General features: G+C 42.2%; 1 protein-coding gene across 1 annotated transcript in view; it reads left to right on the forward strand.

Moving 5' to 3' along the window:
* Positions 1 to 4,395: 4,395 nt before the first annotated feature.
* The window catches only part of LOC308093102 (limbic system-associated membrane protein-like), a gene marked incomplete at its 5' end in the record, with an annotated part of 196,485 nt that continues 181,160 nt past the window's right edge, over positions 4,396 to 19,720 (forward strand). The window contains one exon of the mRNA XM_080439318.1: positions 4,396 to 4,553. Coding sequence (XP_080295444.1) covers positions 4,396 to 4,553 — 158 coding nt within the window. The remainder of the gene's footprint in view (positions 4,554 to 19,720) is intronic.

The raw sequence follows: 19,720 nt of genomic DNA on the forward strand, positions 1-19,720 counted from the left end.
TACCTCCCCCCCCCCCCCCCCCCTCCGGGTTCTATGTTCCCCGTCAGTGGTGGAAAAAGTACTCAAATATTATACTTGAGTAAAAATATCAATACTGCAATGTATAAAAGTACTCTCTCTGATACAAGTAAAAGTCCGGAATGAAAAATGTACTTGAGTAAAAGTACAAAAGTATTGGTATCAACATGTACTTAAAGTACCAAAAGTAAAATTTAATTAATTCAGTGGTGTTATTACATTCAGTGGTGGAAAGTAACTAAGTACATTTACTCAAGTACTGTACTTTTGAGGTACTTCTACTTTACTGGAGTATTTCCAATTGTCTATAATTTTACTTCTACTCCACTACTATCTCAGAGGCAAATATTGTACTTTTACTCCAATACAATTATTTGACAGCTTTAGTTACTAGTTACTTTGCAGATATAAATTATTACTTTATAAAACATACATTATTTTTAGCCCTATTTCTTTAGCCCTATTTCATACCTTGGCTATTTGAATATAGCTGATCTACAAGCTCACAACGCGTCGCATCGCGACGCATTGTGAGCTTGTAGATCTGCTATTTTCAAACATTTTAGTACTTTTACTTTTGGTACTTTAAGTATATTTTGAAGCCAATACGTTTGTATTTTTACTCAATTAACATTTTGAACACAGGCCTTTTACTTGTAACAGAGTATAATTAGTGTGGTTGCCCGAATGGGCAACCAGACTATAGTACTCTACCGACTTTATTTCTATAAACTTTATTTCAAACCGCTATTCCTCCCACAGTTTTTATTCCCCAATTTAGTGCCATATGACCAAATGACCGGCTTCACCGGGAATTGTGCGCGTGTACTTTGCGAGAGAGATTGGTTACATATTTTAATTGATATTGATTTATTAGTGCATTAAATTTCCCCATCCACTTTAATGGGAAAATGAAAAAACTCGATTTCAAGTATTTTCTTCTCAGAAACCGTAAGGGCTAGAGTTACAAGACTTGGAGGGGAGGTTCATAATTTACTGCGAAAATAATTACACCATTCGGCCTCATGGTGGCGCTATAACAGCCCACTTTACGTTTTGGCCTATAACTCTTGAACCGTAGGTTGTAGAATAAAAATCTTTTTTCTCCGTGGGTCCGTGGGTCATAACGCAACTCCCCATATAGGCCACGCCCATTTGCGTCAGGATAGATTTTCCGCCATTTTGAATTTTCTTTAAAACACACTTTTAGCTCCTCCCCCCACATATGTTGTCCAAATTACACACAAATCGGTACACGTGATCTATGGACACATTTGATAAATATATCCAAACGGCATTTTGATAGTCCTTACCTTATCCGTAATTGGCTTCCAAAGTTAGTGGGGAAACGTCCGATCGATCCCAAATTTGAATCACATGTTTGCTCAACGAATCCCCAAAAGCATTTCCACTTCCATAGGGGGCGCCACAAATGCGCAAAACGTAACCGTTCGATGCACAAACATGATTTTTGGGGGGATCAATCCTCTCAAAATGAAACGCGAGTGATCTCAGGAGTGACGTGATAATACAATTGGCCTGTTACATTTGTGGGAGGGGCCTATTTCTTTAGTGGGAAGGGCCTATTTCTTAAAATCAAAACGGCACGTATCACGAACGCGGGATCCGATCGGCACCGAATTCGAATCGCACGTCGCGCGGCCTCTGAGGGTATTCCTCCCGGCGTATCACTCGAGTCCCGGCGGCGGCTACCCCCGACCGGCGTCGGCGCAACCACACTTTGCAATTTCCCAGAATTGCGACGCGTCTAGTTATATTGTGGAATTGCTACTTTTACTCAAGTAAGATATCTGAGTACCTCTTCCACCACTGATATTTGTCCACTGATACCTTCAAGAATGGAAGCCATCTATGTCAGTATGTTGTCATGACATCAGGGATCTATAGAGATTTGTGGATTTACAGATATATTTTTTGGAGAACCACTGATCCGACGACTTCCCACTGGGCATGTTACGCAGTGAGTTTGAAGGCTATCTGTCGGACACTTCTTGAGCTATGTGGGGGACGCACGCACGCAAAGATTCTGTGCATTTATAGTTAGATTGAGACTAGAGTCATCAATCATTTCCTGAAACGGAGCAAATGCTAAACACATTACCTTAATTGCCACTTTGCAGATCATTAAGCATATGCCTGGATGACCATCAATAGATGACAGTGATTTAGGCTCTGTTTGGCAAGCAGATTAATGTGATGACAGTGCATTAGGTGCTGATTGAATGACAAGTTGATGTTGTGATGAAAGTGAAGGCAGTGCAACGTCTCAACACAACATCCTTCATATGTATGGATGACAGACTGTGTTGTGTTTAAAACACAGTCTGCAGGGTGTGTAAATGGACTCTATCAGTCAGGTCTGTGTTTGTCTGTCTGTCTGTCTGTCTGTCTGTCTGTCTGTCTGTCTGTCTGTCTGTCTGTCTGTCTGTCTGTCTGTCTGCACTGTTTGGTGATTCTGAATAGTAAATGTCTAGTCACAATAATTGTGTCTCATCTAGAACATAATAATAACAGACTGGCGTCTATCTCTTGGCATGCATTTTCTCATCTAGCCAAAAAAACTAGTTTAAAATGGAGTTTGCTTTTGTCCAAAATAAGGCTCAGACTATTTTGAATTCTTAGTGACTATTTGATTGATTGCTTTTTTTATAATAATAATTGTGCTGCACTTTTTTAATTTAATAAAAAATGTGTATACATTATATATATCAACGTATCAATTATCCAATTAATTAAGCGGAAACTTATTTAATTAAATGATAAATTATGATTTTTTAATAATCCATTAAATCAATTAGTTGAATTAACTGTTACACCCTAGTCTAGAACAGAATAAAGTAGATCTTTTACAGAGCTCTTCCCTCGTCCAGTCCTAACCAAAAAAAGAAAAGAAAAGGCATCTGCCTTTTCTCATTTTTTTTGTTACCATGTCTTCAGACTCCACCTCACCCCCTAGCACTTACCTCCTTCACTCTCCCTTTACCCCTTCTTGCCAGCCTTTCCTTTCCATTGATGACAGTGATTAACCAAGATTTACAGTTCATTTACTCTGATAATTCTCATTTCACACTTTAAGTCGTTCTGGATAAGAGAGTCTGCTAGATGTCTAGAACTGTAAACCTCCTGTCTCATCCCTTCTCCATGCAGCTGTCTGTCTATCCTGTCTGTCCTCCACACAGTGTGTCTGTCTCACCTCCACCCAGTGTGTCTGTCTCACCTCCACCCAGTGTGTCTGTCTGTCCTCCACACAGTGTGTCTGTCTGTCCTCCACACAGTGTGTGTGTCTGTCTGTCTGTCTGTCCTCCACCCAGTGTGCCTGTCTGTCCTCCACACAGTGTGTCTGTCTGTCTGTCTGTCCTCCACACAGTGTGTGTGTCTGTCTGTCTGTCTGTCCTCCACACAGTGTGTCTGTCTGTCCTCCACACAGTGTGTGTGTCTGTCTGTCCTCCACCCAGTGTGTGTGTCTGTCTGTCCTCCACACAGTGTGTCTGCCTGTCCTCCACACAGTGTGTCTGTCTCACCTCCACACAGTGTGTCTGTCTGTCCTCCACAAAGTGTGTGTGTGTCTCACAAAGAGCAGGGACCCCAGGAGGAGGTGCTGTTGTCCTAATAACCAACAAGGGAGTGTAAGAGGAGAGGAGAGGGGAGGGGAGGAGAGGAGAGGAGAGGAGAGGAGAGGAGAGGAGAGGAGAGGAGAGGAGAGGAGGGGAGAGGAGGGGAGGGGAGGAGGGATGATGCTAATGAGAGAGAGACTGTCACAAAGAGAGAGAGACAGATAGGAGGGGGAGAGGGAAGAAGGGTGTGATAGAGACCCACACACATGCATGCACGCACATGCACACGCCCACGCACACACAAACGCACGTGCACGCACACACGCACACACATACACGCGCACACGAATGCGCGCAGGACGCACGCACGCACGCACGCACACACACACACACACACACACACACACACACACACACACACACACTGTGGTGGGGTGGAGCGCTTTAAGGAGGGACTAGCTGATCATTTCATCTGCCTCCTAGCTCTCTCTCTCTCTCTCTCTCTCCATCGTGGTAGCTTTGCATTGCTCTGCTGTCCTGGATGCACTGAGCAGTGTAGCAAACGAATCCGTGGAACCAGTCAGACCATAATAATTCACACACGTGTTTCATCCAAAGTGTTTTATCTTCAGTTGCACTGAATAAGAAGCCTTTATATGCTGCTGCTGTGTCGGATAACATAGTTCACATCATCTATCCAGGAGTTTTGGGACATAATGGAGTAAAGAATTACACGTTTTCAGGAGTGGACAACTATTTTATTTTATTTTCTCTTTGGATCTATCTTGGCTCCTGTGTTAAAATGCAGGTTGGACGCAGATCATCATGTTGGAGACAACTGCAGGCTTCTTTCTTCAGACTCCTGTGTCTTATTCCCACAGGATTCCCCGTCCGTAGTGTGGATATGCAGCGAGCCACGGATAACATCACCATCCGACAGGGAGATACAGCCGTCATCAGGTAGGGTTAGGTTTAAATATATATTAATAATATATAATTATATATCACCATCCGACAGGGAGATACAGCCATGATCAGCCTGGATACCAACTTTACTCTGCTCTCCTCAGCATCCATCCTCCTTCACATACAGACATGCTTCCACAATGAATATCTACAACACATTAAAAACAACCAGAACAGACATATTGATTAATTGATTGATCGACTGATTGATTGATTGATTGATTGAATACTTTATTAGCAGTTTGCATAAAAAAAGGTTTCCCCCCCTTTTTTTCTTTTGCAAATGTTCACTTTATAGCAAACAATCGCTTTTTAATATAACGGATGCAACAGGATGTTTCTCTAAAGCCAGGGTGGCTTATAAACTGCATGAAGCGGCTGGGTTCTCTGGGGAATGCAGTGAAACAAAGTGGATGAATGTCTAATAGACTCTGTGTTGCAAGGATGTGTTGAATTAATTATAGCTTCCAAGCTTATCGCACTAAACAAATTGCACTGAATTTGCTTTGGAAGGCAAGCTCAATTAGATGCTACAGTATCATTGTTTTTATGGAAACATAAGAGAAAAAAAGCAGGACCACAAAGTGCGCCACACAGGGTACAGAGATGCGATCTAATAATGAATGCACGAGCATCTTTAAACAGCGTATCAGAGGCTGGAATGGAGCGAAGAATAAATACACTGAGGCCAGTGGTTTTCAACCTTTTTCATGTCAAGGACCCCCACATTTACACTTATTAGCCCACGGACCCCCCATTTGAAAAGATATGCCAAGGACCCTCATAAGAGAAGATTTTTACGGCTCTAGCAGTGATTTTCAACCACTTTAATATCAAGGACCCCAGTTTGACATGCATTAGGCTACGCACCTAGCCTGGTAAACCCTCCCTCCGGAAATCTAATTTCTATTTGATTCCTGGAGTGAGTCTGGCATGAACCGCCTCTCTGCAATATTGGCTGTGTATGCCAAACGGCCGCGCCTATCAGCGTCGTCGCTCATTGTTCTGTGATTGACAGCTTACGTTGGCCAATCAGGTGGCGAGTTCGAGTGAGCCCAAAACACGAACGGCAGCCATCTTTTTCTTGTGCGGCCAATTCTCCGCTATTTTTTTACTTCAAAAAGCTCTCTAACTTCTATTTTGAGGCACGGAATTTACTTATAAGATATCGTTTGGATAGAATTTAGTTGTTTAACTTCATATATGTGGTCAATTAATCATGACAAAGCCTATTTAAAAAATAATAATTAGAGAACCGGTAGGGGCGGGCAGTGACACCATTGTACCCGAAAAAGGCAACCCATTTTGGGTATGGCTGTCTCAAAAGTCCCGTCGCGTCACATTAAGACTGGTGAACTGCTGATTGGCTGAAGGGGAAAAATTATCATTGGCTGAAGGGGTTGTCAGTCAACGGTATTACTCCCGCCCAACTCCAGCACAGCCAATATTGCAGACAGGCGGATCAGGCCAGACTCACTCCTGAAATGAAATGGAATTGAGATTTCCGGAGGGAGGGTTTACCAGGCTACTACGCACCCCCATTTAATGGCATTTCTATCTCTGGGACCCCAATTTATATTGTAAACATCAATGTTAATGTAATTCTGAGAGTGTACAAATGGAACCAAATGGAGCCGTTTGGACACTCTCAGAGTTACAGACCCATAAGGGTCCATTTGGTTCCTAACTATCTATCACTTAGCTGGGGACCACCTGGAATCCCTTCAAGGACCACTGGTGGTCCCCGGCCCACTGGTTGAGAACCACTGATCTAGGCTATACTGGTTGGCCAAAGAAATCTGTCAACTGTCATTGTGATGCTTCTATTGGCTTCGATTGTCAGTGTTTGTGCGACTCCAGGCATGTGTGCTTGTGATGGTTATAAAATGCAGAGAGGATTTAGATTTTGGATTTATGTAAACAAGGCTCTTTACCTCCCCCACACCCGATCCATCCCCCATTTATATAAACAGGATTGAAAGGAGGCTGGTGTGTAGCCTACAGTACTAGCTTTCTCAGAGACTCGTTGAGCTGCTGAACTTAGCTAGAGATCACTGCTTTGTTTAACTGCATCAGTCCAATTGGCTGTGTGTGTGTGTGTGTGTGTGTGTGTGTGTGTGTGTGTGTGTGTGTGTGTGTGTGTGTGTGTGTGTGTGTGTGTGTGTGCGCGCGCACGCGCATGTGTGCGTAAGTGTGGGCTGTATCCAGCCAGTGAGTGACTATATAGACTCTGATGGCGTTTTTGTGATGTTTCCTTTGTTTGATGCCTAGAACTAGTGTGTTGCTGCTCTTATCTCTATCTAGTACTTATTTTACTCTTTCTCTTACAGCCATAATATCCTCTACTAATAGAACCAGAATCAGGTTTATTGTCACATCGCAGGTTTACAAGGTTAAAAAAGTGGGTGAAATTCGTTTTCGTACATCGTTCCCATCGTTATTTCCCATAGAAAGAAGAGGGGGAGGAAAACAAGAGAACAACAAAAAGGCCAAACAAGTTATCTACATATTTACACTAGTACCTGAGATAAAAAATATGCCGAAGGTGCCTGAGCATAGCAGCAATGTATACTGTGCATGAAATACTTACTTATGGACGTTAAGGTGCTTAGAGAAAAAAAAAGAAAAGCACAATAAAAGACAAAAAAGTCTGTGCATTATACATGGGATTAAGGTGCAAAAAGTCAGTGCGTGTTGACCACATAATCCACATAAGACTGACCCTGGTATAATCTGCAAGTAGTTCCATGAGGGAGAGCAAAAAAGAAAGTCACTTGTACCTGGTGTAGTCCTCAGGTGTGTCCAAGGAGGAGCTAAGTCCAAGTCATTTGTCCCTGGTATAATCCACAGGTGTGTTCAAGAAGAGCAAAAAAAGGTCAGAGACCAGCTAGACAGTACCGCCTATTGTCAGGCTGCTGAACAAGTCTGACAGCAGTCGGATTAAAATTGCACCAGAACCTGGTGGGGGTACTCTTGATACTGTGGTAGGGCCCCTTGCCCGGTCGCGGCCGTTGTAGGGTTTTGAACAGTTTGTGACTTGGGTGGTGCTTGTCCTTGATCATGCGCTTGGCTTTGACCACACACCACTTTTTGTACAGTTCCTGGAGCGCTGGGAGCTCGCCTCCCATTATACGCTCTGCTGATTGTACCACTCGCTGTAGGCTGATCTTTTCTCGGGCAGTACAGTTCCCATACCAGGACGTGACACAGCCTGTTAGGACGCCTTCAACCGAACTGTTGTAATACAGCCTGAGGATGCGATGTCCTACTCCGAACTTCTTCAGCCGGCGGAGCCAGTACAGTCGCTGCTGAGACTTTTTCTTCACGTGTGTGGTGTGTGTCTCCCATTTGAGGTCCTCCTCGATGTGTACTCCGAGGAACTTGAACTCGCTGACCCTTTCCACTACAGCACCATCGATGAGGACGCATGATCTCTCCGCGGCCTCCTGAAGTCTACGATCAGCTCCTTGGTCTTGTCGACGTTAAGGGCGAGGTTGTTTTCCCGGCACCAGAGTGCCAGTGAGTTGATCTCCTCTCTATAGTCAGACTCGTCGTTGTTGACGATTCGGCCTATCACTGTTGTGTCGACTTTATGATGGTGTTGGAGTCATGTGTCTGTGTGGCTGTGCAGTCATGCGTGTACAAGGAGTAGAGGAGAGGGCTCAGCACGCATCCCAGGGGTGCTCCAGTGTTGAGCCCTCTCCTATAACATTGATCAGTAGTGAGTGAGAATATGATACCATAACCATTTGTTTGCTTAAATTGAGCTCAGCACTTGCATTCTTATTGTCTGCATTGCCACAATAAACAACAACTCTAACCCAAGAGGTTCAATACAAACACAACTTAAAAAACCAGACCTTTTTCACACCATTTGACAAATGGCTGACAAATTGGACAGGGTTTGGAAAGAAATACTGAGCCGCAATGTGAGGACTTTTAGCAGGCGGGCTGGGAGGCACAGTGTGGTCTGGTACAGTGGTGTTAAAAGTACTAAAATGTTTTACTTAAGTAAAAGTATCAATACTGCAATGTAGAAGTACTCTGTTACAAGTAAAAGTCCGGAATTCAGAATTTACTTGAGTAAAAGCACGAAAGTATCGGTATCAAAATATACTTAAAGTACAAAAGTAAAAGTACTCGAATGTCCCATTTCAAGTTTTCAAAATGTAAAAAAATCATTTGAAGACAGCAGATCTACAAGCTCACAACGCGTTGCTTTGAGACGCGTTGTGAGCTTATAGATCGGCTATTTTCAAACAGCCAAAATATATATAGGGCTGAAGTGGTTCATGTATGTTTTGTAATAATAATCAGAATCTACAAAGTAATTAGTAACTAAAGTTTTCAAATAATTGTAGTGCAGTAAAAGTACAATATTTGCCTCTGAGATGTAGTGGAGTAGAAGTAAAAGTATTGAAAATTGGAAATACTCAAGTAAAGTAAAAATTCCTCAACATTTTACTTAAGTACAGTACTTGAGTACATGTTCTTAGTTACTTTACACCACTCGTCTGGTAATGTGTTGAAGGCAAATAACATAAGCTTAGCAGATATAGGTGACCTGGAGGTGTAATACCCTGTTCTCCTCCAGTGCAGCCCGCAGGCGTCAGTTTCACAAATTTGTGACTCTAGAGATACAGAGAAATGGAGAAATGGAGAATGCTGGGGTTCAGAACAGCACTTTGACAAGAACACAGAGCGACAGGCTTTACTGCTGAAATGACAAAAGAAATGTATGTTTACTGGGGGGGGCAGCAACAATGTCACACTGAACTCCTTCTATTCCATGTTCAGAAATGTTTCGATACAAGCGAACGCCAAAATGGTGTGGATTGTAGTGAGAGCCATTATAGTTACCAGTGGTGGAAAGTAACTAAGTACATTTACTTTAAGTACTGTACTTAAGCACAATTTTTATTATTTGTACTTGAGTATTTCCAATTTCCAGTACTTCTACTCCACTACATCTCAGAGGCAAATATTGTACTTTTACTCCACTACAATTATTTGAAAACGTTTATTACTAGTTACTTTTCAGATATAAATGATTACATTATAAAACACACATTAACCACTTTAGCCCTATTTCATACCTATAGGCTATTTGAAAATAGCCGATCTACCAGCTCACAACGTGTCGCATCGCGACGCGTTTGGAGCTTGTGGATCTGCTATTTCCAAACATTTTAGTACTTTTACTTTTGGTACTTTATGTTGTAATATTACAACATTTCAATAAAACCTTACGAAAACTATTTTTTTTTAAAAACATTATATTTTCCTCTCCAAAGTACTCCTACAACATTATCTGAAAGGTTGATTTTTTTTTTTTGCAAGTAGAAATATATCCGGGTCTTGCAGGGTTAAGTAAATTTTGATACCAATACTGAGTGAGTACTTTTCCCACCACTGCAGAACACTACCTCAGAACTTTAGAAGTCCTCTGTGTCTCCTCACTGTCTGCAGCTGAGGAGGAGAAGGACCATTTGTGGTTGTTTGTGTCTCTGCTTGGAGTGACATTTGCCCCAAGTAAGTCAGAGAGAACATCCATCATAGCGTATTAAGTCTCGTCTCATCGCCCAATGGCCATGTTTCATTTACAAAAGATGTAGGTCAGTGAAAAATGCCCCACATCTCTGAGAGGCTCCTCAGAAAATGTGACTTTTCCTCTTTTGACAGAAACGCTAAAGATGACGAGACAAAATGTAATAAGCCTCGTTCCCAGTGTAGTAGAGCGGAATAGCAATACGATCGTGCCGTGCACTTTTTGTAAGAAGCGTGAAACTTTCAGCATAGTTAGTAAATACCATAATGTTCATTTTCAGACGGGGATGGAAGTCAGATTTGACCTCTGAGGGGTCAAATCCAAGATGGCCGCCCGTTTACAGGGTCTGAATGTCTAAATACTTTTAAAAAATCATTTAAGGCGTTCTTTCCAACTAAGTTGGGGTTGCCCATTCATTTGATGATACTTTGGAGTTTGACAGAACCCAAGGACATACATTAAATCAAGGTCAAGGTCAAATGACATAGTAATAAGTATATTTTAGCTTGGACACTGGGTTATACTGCAATATAGTGAAACTGTTCTTCCATTTTGTGACAATGTGAATAATACAAAACAAATGAACAGAATAAACCCATGGTGGTAGTCTATTTTGATACTATATTAATAGTAAATGACAATAATGAAGGTTCAAGGCTTCTTTATAGTCACATCTTGCGTACAGGAAAGAGAGAAAAACAAGACCAAAAAATAAGTTATAATGTTAATTATCAAAATGTAACAGTCTCCAGAACAGAGGCACAGTGCAGTACATTTGAGTGCAGCTTTGGCACACTTGCATCGTCCAGTACACCCTTTCGTGCAGCGACAGCGGATTAATTCATGGCACGATTTGGATGCTTCCAAGAGAGTGGTCCAAAATGGTTGCCACCCAGTTGTTTCTTTTGTCCAGCCCCATTCAGATGGCTCTGGCATCTCTGGTTCCAGTACCAATGCCTGGTTCCAACAGTTTGCCTGGTAGCAAGTGCGCTTGATGTGTTGCTTGAGTGCTGCCTGGGTTAGAGGAATGCTCTCTAGTGTTCTTGACTTCTGTGTGAAGAGCTGTTTCCTGGCATCATTCACTTCCGTGCACTCACTGGTTCGGTCATACATGAATACCACAAATCGCTCTAGCAGGAACATTGATCCTTCACTGACCTAACTTGGCATGTGTAGGAGTTCACTGAAAGCCTCATTCACCTCTGGGAATGACCTCCAAGTTTCCCAGGCAGTCTCCTTTCCTCTGCCAGCGAATGCAGATACAGTGTCACACCCGGTGAAAGCGTGAAAGACTGGGAGAGTCAGACACTGTGTTGGAGTCATTGTGGCAACCATTTCATGCTACAACAGCTATGTACCGAAAGCTTGATCAAACACCAAAGGCAACCCACAGCTCATCGGAATGAAGCCAAAGACAGTACTACCACATCAGTATGAACAGTACGTATGGTCACCTTCTTACACCCCTTTAGCACAGTATCTGCCACATGCAGAAGCAGACAAGTGTCAGCCTCCTCTTGTGAACTTGGGGCAAGGCAGGCCAAGTTTGAATCAGCAGGAGAATCAGGAGAACAGACGACTCCACTTCCATTGGTTGCATAAAGTTCCTTGCCCTCTGCTAGAGGAATGTTAATTAATTAATTGTCTAAACCCCTTCAGATGTGTCGCCTATATAAGACACCCATGTTTGTTACACTGCCATTTGTTGATTCTGAGGAAATCATTGCACTATTTTTTTGGGCACATTTTTACCTTGACCTCGACCTACAGTAAATGTATTTCCTTGAAATCTGGTGATGTCGAAAGTATCACCAAATGAATGCATCCCCTAATTAGTTGGAAATGACACTTTAAACATTTTTCTACTGTGCTTGGTTCCAAACTTAAGTTGGACTAGCAGCCATTTTGGATTTGACCTCTCACGGTCCTCAGAGGTCAAATCTGACTTCTCTCCCTGTCTGAAAATGAACATTATGGCATATACTAACTATGCTGAAAGTTTCACGCTTCTTACAAAAAGTGCACAATTTGCTCAAAAACAGGAGTTAAACCGCTGTACTAGTGGTGGAAAAGGTACTGAAATGTTTTACTTAAGTACAAGTATCGATACTGCAAAATGCGGAACTCTGTTACAAGTAAAAGTCCGGAATTCAAAATGTACTTGAGTAAAAGTACAAAAGTATTGGCATCAAAATGTACTTAAAGTATCAAAAGCAAAAGTACTGAAATGTTTAAAAATAGCAGATCTACAAGCTCACAGCTTGTAGATAAATAGCCTAGGTAAAATAGGGCTAAAGTGGTTAATTAGTTAGTTTTAGTATTTTATAATGTAATATGTATATCTACAAAGTAACTAGTACTGTAACTAAAGTTTTCAAATAATTGTAGTGGAGTAAAATTACAATATATGCCTCTGAGATGTAGTGGAGTAGAAGTAAAAGTATTGAAAATTGGACATACTCCAGTAAAGTAAAAGTACCTCAAAATTGTACTTAAGTAAATGTACTTAGTTACTTTACACCACTGCTCGTTCCTACTGAGTCACACCATAGTTTTAACTCAAATCTTTGCTTCTGGGGGGGGTCCCTGGAACAACATGTTTTGAGATGGTGGTCCGCGACCAAATACATATCATTTTGGGGGGTCCTTGACATGAAAGAAGTTTGAGAACCACTGATTTTAGCAACAGAAGTTTGTTTCAAAACACTGACATTTGTAGAATCCCCCCAGCAAAGATTAGAGTTAACAAATGTTTGCTTTAAAAAACACATATTCAAAGATTTGCACATATTTTCGGGATATAGCAGATCTACAAGCTCATAGCTATGAGCTTGTAGATCTGCTATGTTTTAATAGCCAAATAAATACAAAAATGACACAGATGCGTTCCCAGTCTTAATGGATTAAGCTGAAGCAATTTTGGGGATTTAAGTGCTGGAAATTGACAATTGCTTATTAAAGCATTAATGACACAGTCTGTGTGATTGCTCTCCTCTGGGTCAATTATCTGAGCTTTGACAATAATCCTCTGTCTGTCTCATTATTTTCTGTGACGACCATTTTTCTCGCTCTGTGATTTGCCCTGCAGGATCCATGTCACTAAAACCCCCAGATCTCTGCTTTTAATTTGAGTTTGAGAGAACAGGCGTGTATGTGAACGCTGCTAGAGGCTCAGACATTACACAGGAGGTGAAATTAGACAAATCTAAACTGCCTAAGGATCACCAATGCACTTATTTTAATGTGTCTTCATGATTAACCATTGAGCCCTGATGATTGTCTTTCAGAAAGTCTACTGCAATAATATAGCAGCAGCTCCACTGTGCACTCTAAATGACTTCCCTGCGATCCCTTTAAACTAAGACAGTCAATGACAGTGGTATTTAATGTGGTTCATTCTGCACTAGACAGATGTAGCTACACTTTACATACTGGAGCACCATTTACGGCATATTTATGGCTGCCCCCCCCCCTCCCTCTCTCACTCCCATGTTAGGCCTGTCCCAATTGTTACGTAATCGTCTAATCGCAATTATTTGAGATAATCGCAATTATTGTTGCATAATCATCATAATCGTTTCAATTTAGAACATTTTCAAATATAAAAAAGCAGAAAAAATAGCAGATCTTCAAGCTTACTTTTTTTTTACATAAAGAAATTATTAAATATTTCAATAATTTCTTTGTCATATCTGCACTGTGCAATTTTTGATTACGAAGCCAAAAAGGCAAAAATAAATTAAGTTTGTATTCATATGTTCCAATGTTCAACGCCAAACACACAATTAAATCATTAATCGCAATTATTTGTGTGACAATGAATCGCCAACTTACATTTGTTATTGTGACAGACAGCCCTATCCCATGTTGCTCATGCACTCAAGTAAGCACAGCTGGACAATCCTGGCTGGAAGGATGAGTGACAGAACATAACTGAAAGAGGATGGTGAGAGAGAGAGAGAGAGAGAGAGAGAGAGAGAGAGAGAGAGAGAGAGAGAGAGAGAAATTAAACAGATGGGATGATGCTGCACTGGGATCAACCAATGATCAGAATTAACATGATACAGAGAGCAAACAGGAAGGAAGTAGGGGAGAGAGAGAGGGGGGGTGGGGGACACACACAGTATTAGTACAATCTGCACCATAATCCTCTCTGCTCCATCCGGAACAGATACAGGATTTTCTAATCAATTGCATTTAATTTCCATGGTGATGTAACAGTCTTATCCTCTTTCTGGTTTGGGACAGACAGGGACAGCACAGAGGGGACAGGCAGATAGGGGGCAGCACAGAGGTAAAGGGATAGACCGGGTTCTTGTGGATAAGGGAAGTGATAGCCAAGGTTATAGTTTGGGATTTTACATTTCAGTTTAGTTTTAGTTCCTTTGAAATATATATGTATTCAAAGATTTCCACAAATGTCGAAGATTTTTCTAAAACAAGCTATGAGCTTGTATATCTGATATTTTTGAATGTGGGATAAAGTTGTAACGCTCTCATCTGCAGTTCCCTGAGCGGAGCGGGGTGATTCAGGCTCACGACGTGCCAAACCCCCCCCCCCCCCCCCCCGCCAAAAAAAAAATAGCAATACAAGCTTTGCATTGCAACACGCTGTGATCTTGTATATCGTCTATTTCCACTATTCCTCGTACGAGTGCTTAAGTCAGACATGTCTGTCCAGGACCTTGTCTGACTCTGGTTAAAAAGATCATGTGTTCAAGCCGGATGTAGAAGACCTGGTCTTCACTGTTTGAATGGAGAGGTGTTGTTTCTCTGAGCGATGTTTATGTTGATGAATGTAGTCAATGGAAATCAGTTGAAAGTCCCACATGCTAGCTGTGATTAAAGATGCTGCAACAATCCTTTCAGCGCCCTATAAGTCTAAGTGACTTTACTTTGGGCAGTGACTAAGCACCAGGGCTGCCAACTTTTCAAAAATCTTGGAGTGAAATTTGGTGGCGTGTGCAGCAAATATCGACCCATAGAGTCACCACTGCACGCCAAATATATATATTTTTGTATTCATTGTTGTACTTGATGTTGCACCCAGTGCAACATATCAGTTGTAAAACCCCAACCAGGTACAGCTGGTATGTTGCACTGGGTGGGTGTGCAATAATGTTCCAAATCTAACCCTCAATAATGAAATCAAGTCTTTTTTAAGGCAGAAACTGGTGGTAGGTGGAGAATAATACTGTGGATGTGATCATTTTACATCTTCTCATTTTAACAGAGCAGATATAATTTCCTGTGTTCCGGTGCATTTTAACAGGGAGTTTGATACTTTTATCAGGCTTGGGAACATGCTAGTAAAATGTTTTAATTGAATCCATTAACAAGCTAAACAGAGAAATGTATTTGATGACTGAAGCAAATAAAGAGCCATCTTTAATAATTACCACTCATTACTATTTCTATGATTGCATGCAATGAGTTCCCTATTCAATATCCACATTGACTTCCATCAAGGTCTGATAGCTAAGACAGACTGCATCACAAATTACACTAAATTGTCGAATCCCTTTAATCACTCACCTCAGTAATAGAACACACATCCAAAGGTCCCTCCCCATTTTAACTGCCTGCTCTTGGCAGCGCAGCAGACATACAGTGCTAAATAATTAGACGTTGTCGTCGAATTAAGTTAATAAAAACTAGCGTTATAAACTTGACCGGACAGATACAATTCCAGCGTACATCCGGCAGCTAACATTTTGGATGTGTAGACATAGAACATTAGTTCTTAAGATCTATGTTGTTGATCCTCCTGTCGGCAACGTCTGGGGGTATACTGTAATGATCAATGGAATGACACATGCGTAAATGCGTGCAGCGTCCCTCATACAAGAGACGCACGCACACACTCACCTATCATTTCTGCTTTTCACTACAGTTAACGGGTGGAGCTACTTCAGATACAATCATTTAATTCACTTTATCGCTCAAATACAGGCAGAAGTGGATATCTCAGTAGTGCTTGAGTTGACGCAGTTTTCCACTTGGATGATTTGTTGGCGTGAGAAATAAGATGTGTGGCGTGAGTGCGTGTGAAGAGGGTCATTTGCGTGTGTCTCACGCTCATTGCGTGTGTCTCATTGCGTGTGTCTCATCGCGTGTGTCTCACGCTCATTGCGTGTGTGTCATTGCGTGTGTCTCATCGCGTGTGTCTCACGCTCATTGCGTGAGAGTTGGCAGCTCTGCTAAGCACTCCTTCGTCGAGTGTTACAGTGGGCCAAGTCAAGGACTCATGCACCACCAGTTGTTATGTGACAGTAAAATTGTGTGTCTGCTGCCTATGAGTGCATGTCTGTCTCCCAGAGTCTCCATGCTAGACTTACCAGTTCGTGCCGTTCTGATTGTGCTGTTTCTTTGACACACTGCGACGAGATTCGATGCGAGGCAGAGGAAATGTTGGCGCACCATGGGGCTCTACACTGTAGAGCCCCATGGTGCTACAGAATGATGTCACACAGATAAAGTACAAAGACAGACTTTGAGTCAAAAAGTCAACGATGCACACAGAAGCTCCCAGATTTATCTCTCTCTCTGCCAGGATGCGATTATGCGAAGCATTCTGTTCTGTGCTGCCTGTGTCGGTCACTTTGAAGGTGGATCTGTGGATCTGTGAGGAAACCCAGATAATGGCTGTGAATAATGGCGCCATCTCACACTGCACCCTGACAACTATTATGGGATAGAGAGCCTCCTCTTCTGTACTTCTCTGTAGCCTGGACAGTGCAGATGTTCTAAGCCACCTATTGTAACACTGCACTCAGGAAGCGATAAATGTAATTAATTGATGATGATGAAACACGCACGCACGCACACACACACACGCACGCACGCACGCACGCATGCACGCACGCACGCACGCACACACATACACACACACACACACACACACACACACACACACACTTCTGACACATTGTACCACCTCATGCAAATCCTTCATAATAATCATGACAATGGCTTTATTAGCCACACTTTTAATGAACCTGCAAACCATTTGGGAGCATTAAGGATCACAGAGGTTGTAAAGAGGGAACACATGCAGACAGGAGAGGAGACATCATGCAGGGAAACCACATGTCCTTCTGTGTAATTAATCAGTGAACGACTCATCTAATGACCTTCCTGCCTCAGCTCTGCTCCTGTCACACCAGTGGTGGACAGTTGTTGGATGTACAGTATGCAGCTCTGTTCTGCTTGTAAGCCTTATCTTTACCAACCAACTTCCATGAGCTCTGAGCTCAGCGGGCCAGCCTTGGTCCCTTCTCACCGGCACACAGTATCCCCCCCCCATTCACACCTCTCTATGTAGTAGTAGTAAATGTAGCAGAGTCTAGCAGGAGTCAGTAATGAAAGAACAGAACAGAACAGGGTTAGGCTTGGTTTTGGACAGTGGTGGAAAAAGTACTCAAATGTTTTACTTCAGTAAAAGTATCAATACTGCAATGTAGAAGTACTCTGTTACAAGTAAAAGTCCGGAAAACACATTTACTTGAGTAAAAGTACAAAAGTATTGGTACCAAAATGTACTTAAAATGTACCAAAAGTAAAAGTACTAAAATGTTTGAAAATAGCAGATCTACAAGCTCACAACGCGTCGCGATATTGGCCCGCTGAGCTCAGAGCTCATGGACGTTTTCAAATAGCCTAGGTATAAAATAGGGCTGAGGTGGTTAATGTATGTTTTATAATGTAATAATTTATATCTGCAAAGTAACTAGTAACTAAAGTTTTCAAATAAATGTAGTGGAGGAAAAGTACAATATTTGCCTCTGATATGCAGTGGAGTAGAAGTAATAGTATAGACAATTGGAAATACTCTAGTAAGTAAAAAATACCCCAACATTGTACTTAACTCTTTCAGTGCCAAGAGTATTTTCATAAAGTACTCCCAAACTGACAGGAATTTGCTTTTTTTTTAATTTTTTAATTTTGTAATTTTTCATTCAAATAAATTATCTGATTGGGGTTTTAAACCCATAATACAGTTCTACCAGTAGAGAGCAACAAATCGACACATTGATGATCTCGCTGGCTCACTCGCCCCCTCCCAAACAGGCTCACGTCATATCCGGTCAGAACCGGATGTTGACATTTTCGACAATCGTTGATCAGGCTAAATTACGATGCGATACACGACTACGATGACTGATCGTCACCCAGACCAAAGAGAGTAGACGTGGACCTCTCCGTTCGCTTTTTATACCGTGTGAAAAACCGTGACTTTCCCTATTCTGGCCGAAAATCACCGGACAAAAACAACGTGACCCGGAAATGATTTTTTTTTTTTACATCCGTCTCCGGGTGAGTCTGAAGGGAGTCAGGAAGCGAAAGTGATCATGAAAAATAAATAGAATAGCGCGATCACAGTCAAAAGTAAAAACTCGGGATTTCTCGTGGCTGGCACTGAGGGTACTCGGGAAAAACTCGGGATATGTCGGGCGTGGCACTGAGAGAGTTAAGTACAGTACTTGAGTACATGTACTTAGTTACTTTACACCACTGGTTTTGGAGCGTGACGCTAATGTCACAAACTAAGGACTTAGGTGTATGTGATTAATTTTCTGTGTGTATGTCTCTTGCATTTTTACATGTATTTTTTATTGTCTCCGCCAGGCCGAAGGCATGGCGAGAGAGTATGTTTTACCCCCTGTCCGTCCGTTCCGTGTGTCCGTCCGTGTGGTCCGTCCGTGTGTCCGTCTGTCACCAGCTAATCTCTGGCACCGTTGGCCCGGTCGCTGCGAAACTGTGCACACACTCTCCCTGGATGCCAATTCAGAACCTCTGCCCAAATGTTTCACATGGGCCTGTTATAGCGCCACCAGGAGGCCAATTTGTGCAAAACCAATTTCTTTATATTACTCCTACAGATTTTATCCACACGTCATGCAAATCGGTATACAGTATCTCTATAGCCATGTGATAAACACGGATCTGTCCGATTTCCATATTCCATCCTCATTGGCTAAGGCTGGCTTCCAAAGTTTGCAGGATTGGTCCGTTTTGAACAAAATGCCTCAAATGATGCACTCAGCTTGCGATTTCCGTGAAATTTTACACGCACATTCCCACTAGGCTGAGGAAGAAATGCCACCCTTTTAACAATGCCCTGTTATAGCGCCACCAGCAGGTCTAATCTAGCAAAACACATTTTTGGAACAAAATGCCTCAAATCGTGAATGCAGTGTCCGATTGCCGTGCAAGGCCTAAGAAGAAATGGCTCCCTTTTCACATTGGCCTATTATAGCGCCACCAGGAGGCCACAATAACCTACCTGACCTGGCGGAGACCTGTGCTCCGAGGAGCACTTTTTCTAGTTTAACTTGTGCAGCACTTTGGTTGACAACGGTTGTTTTAAATGTGCTATAGATGAAGTTTGATTATTTGATTGATTGAGTGATTGACTGGCCAAGTTGCTTGGTGGTGTGTAGATCTCCTCACCTCTCCTCACCAGCTTGTTCATTTTGTTGGATAATACAGCATGCAGCTCTGATCTGCTTGTATGCCTTATCTTTGACTCCAGAGAGGGTCTAATCCAGGCATATTGGAGTCAGAGAGACAGTGGAGACAGCGTGCAGAAACAGAGGCTGAGATCACAGGA

This window comes from Gymnoscopelus braueri (assembly GCF_963280865.1).
Source record: "Gymnoscopelus braueri genome assembly, chromosome: 1".
Taxonomy (NCBI): domain Eukaryota; kingdom Metazoa; phylum Chordata; class Actinopteri; order Myctophiformes; family Myctophidae; genus Gymnoscopelus; species Gymnoscopelus braueri.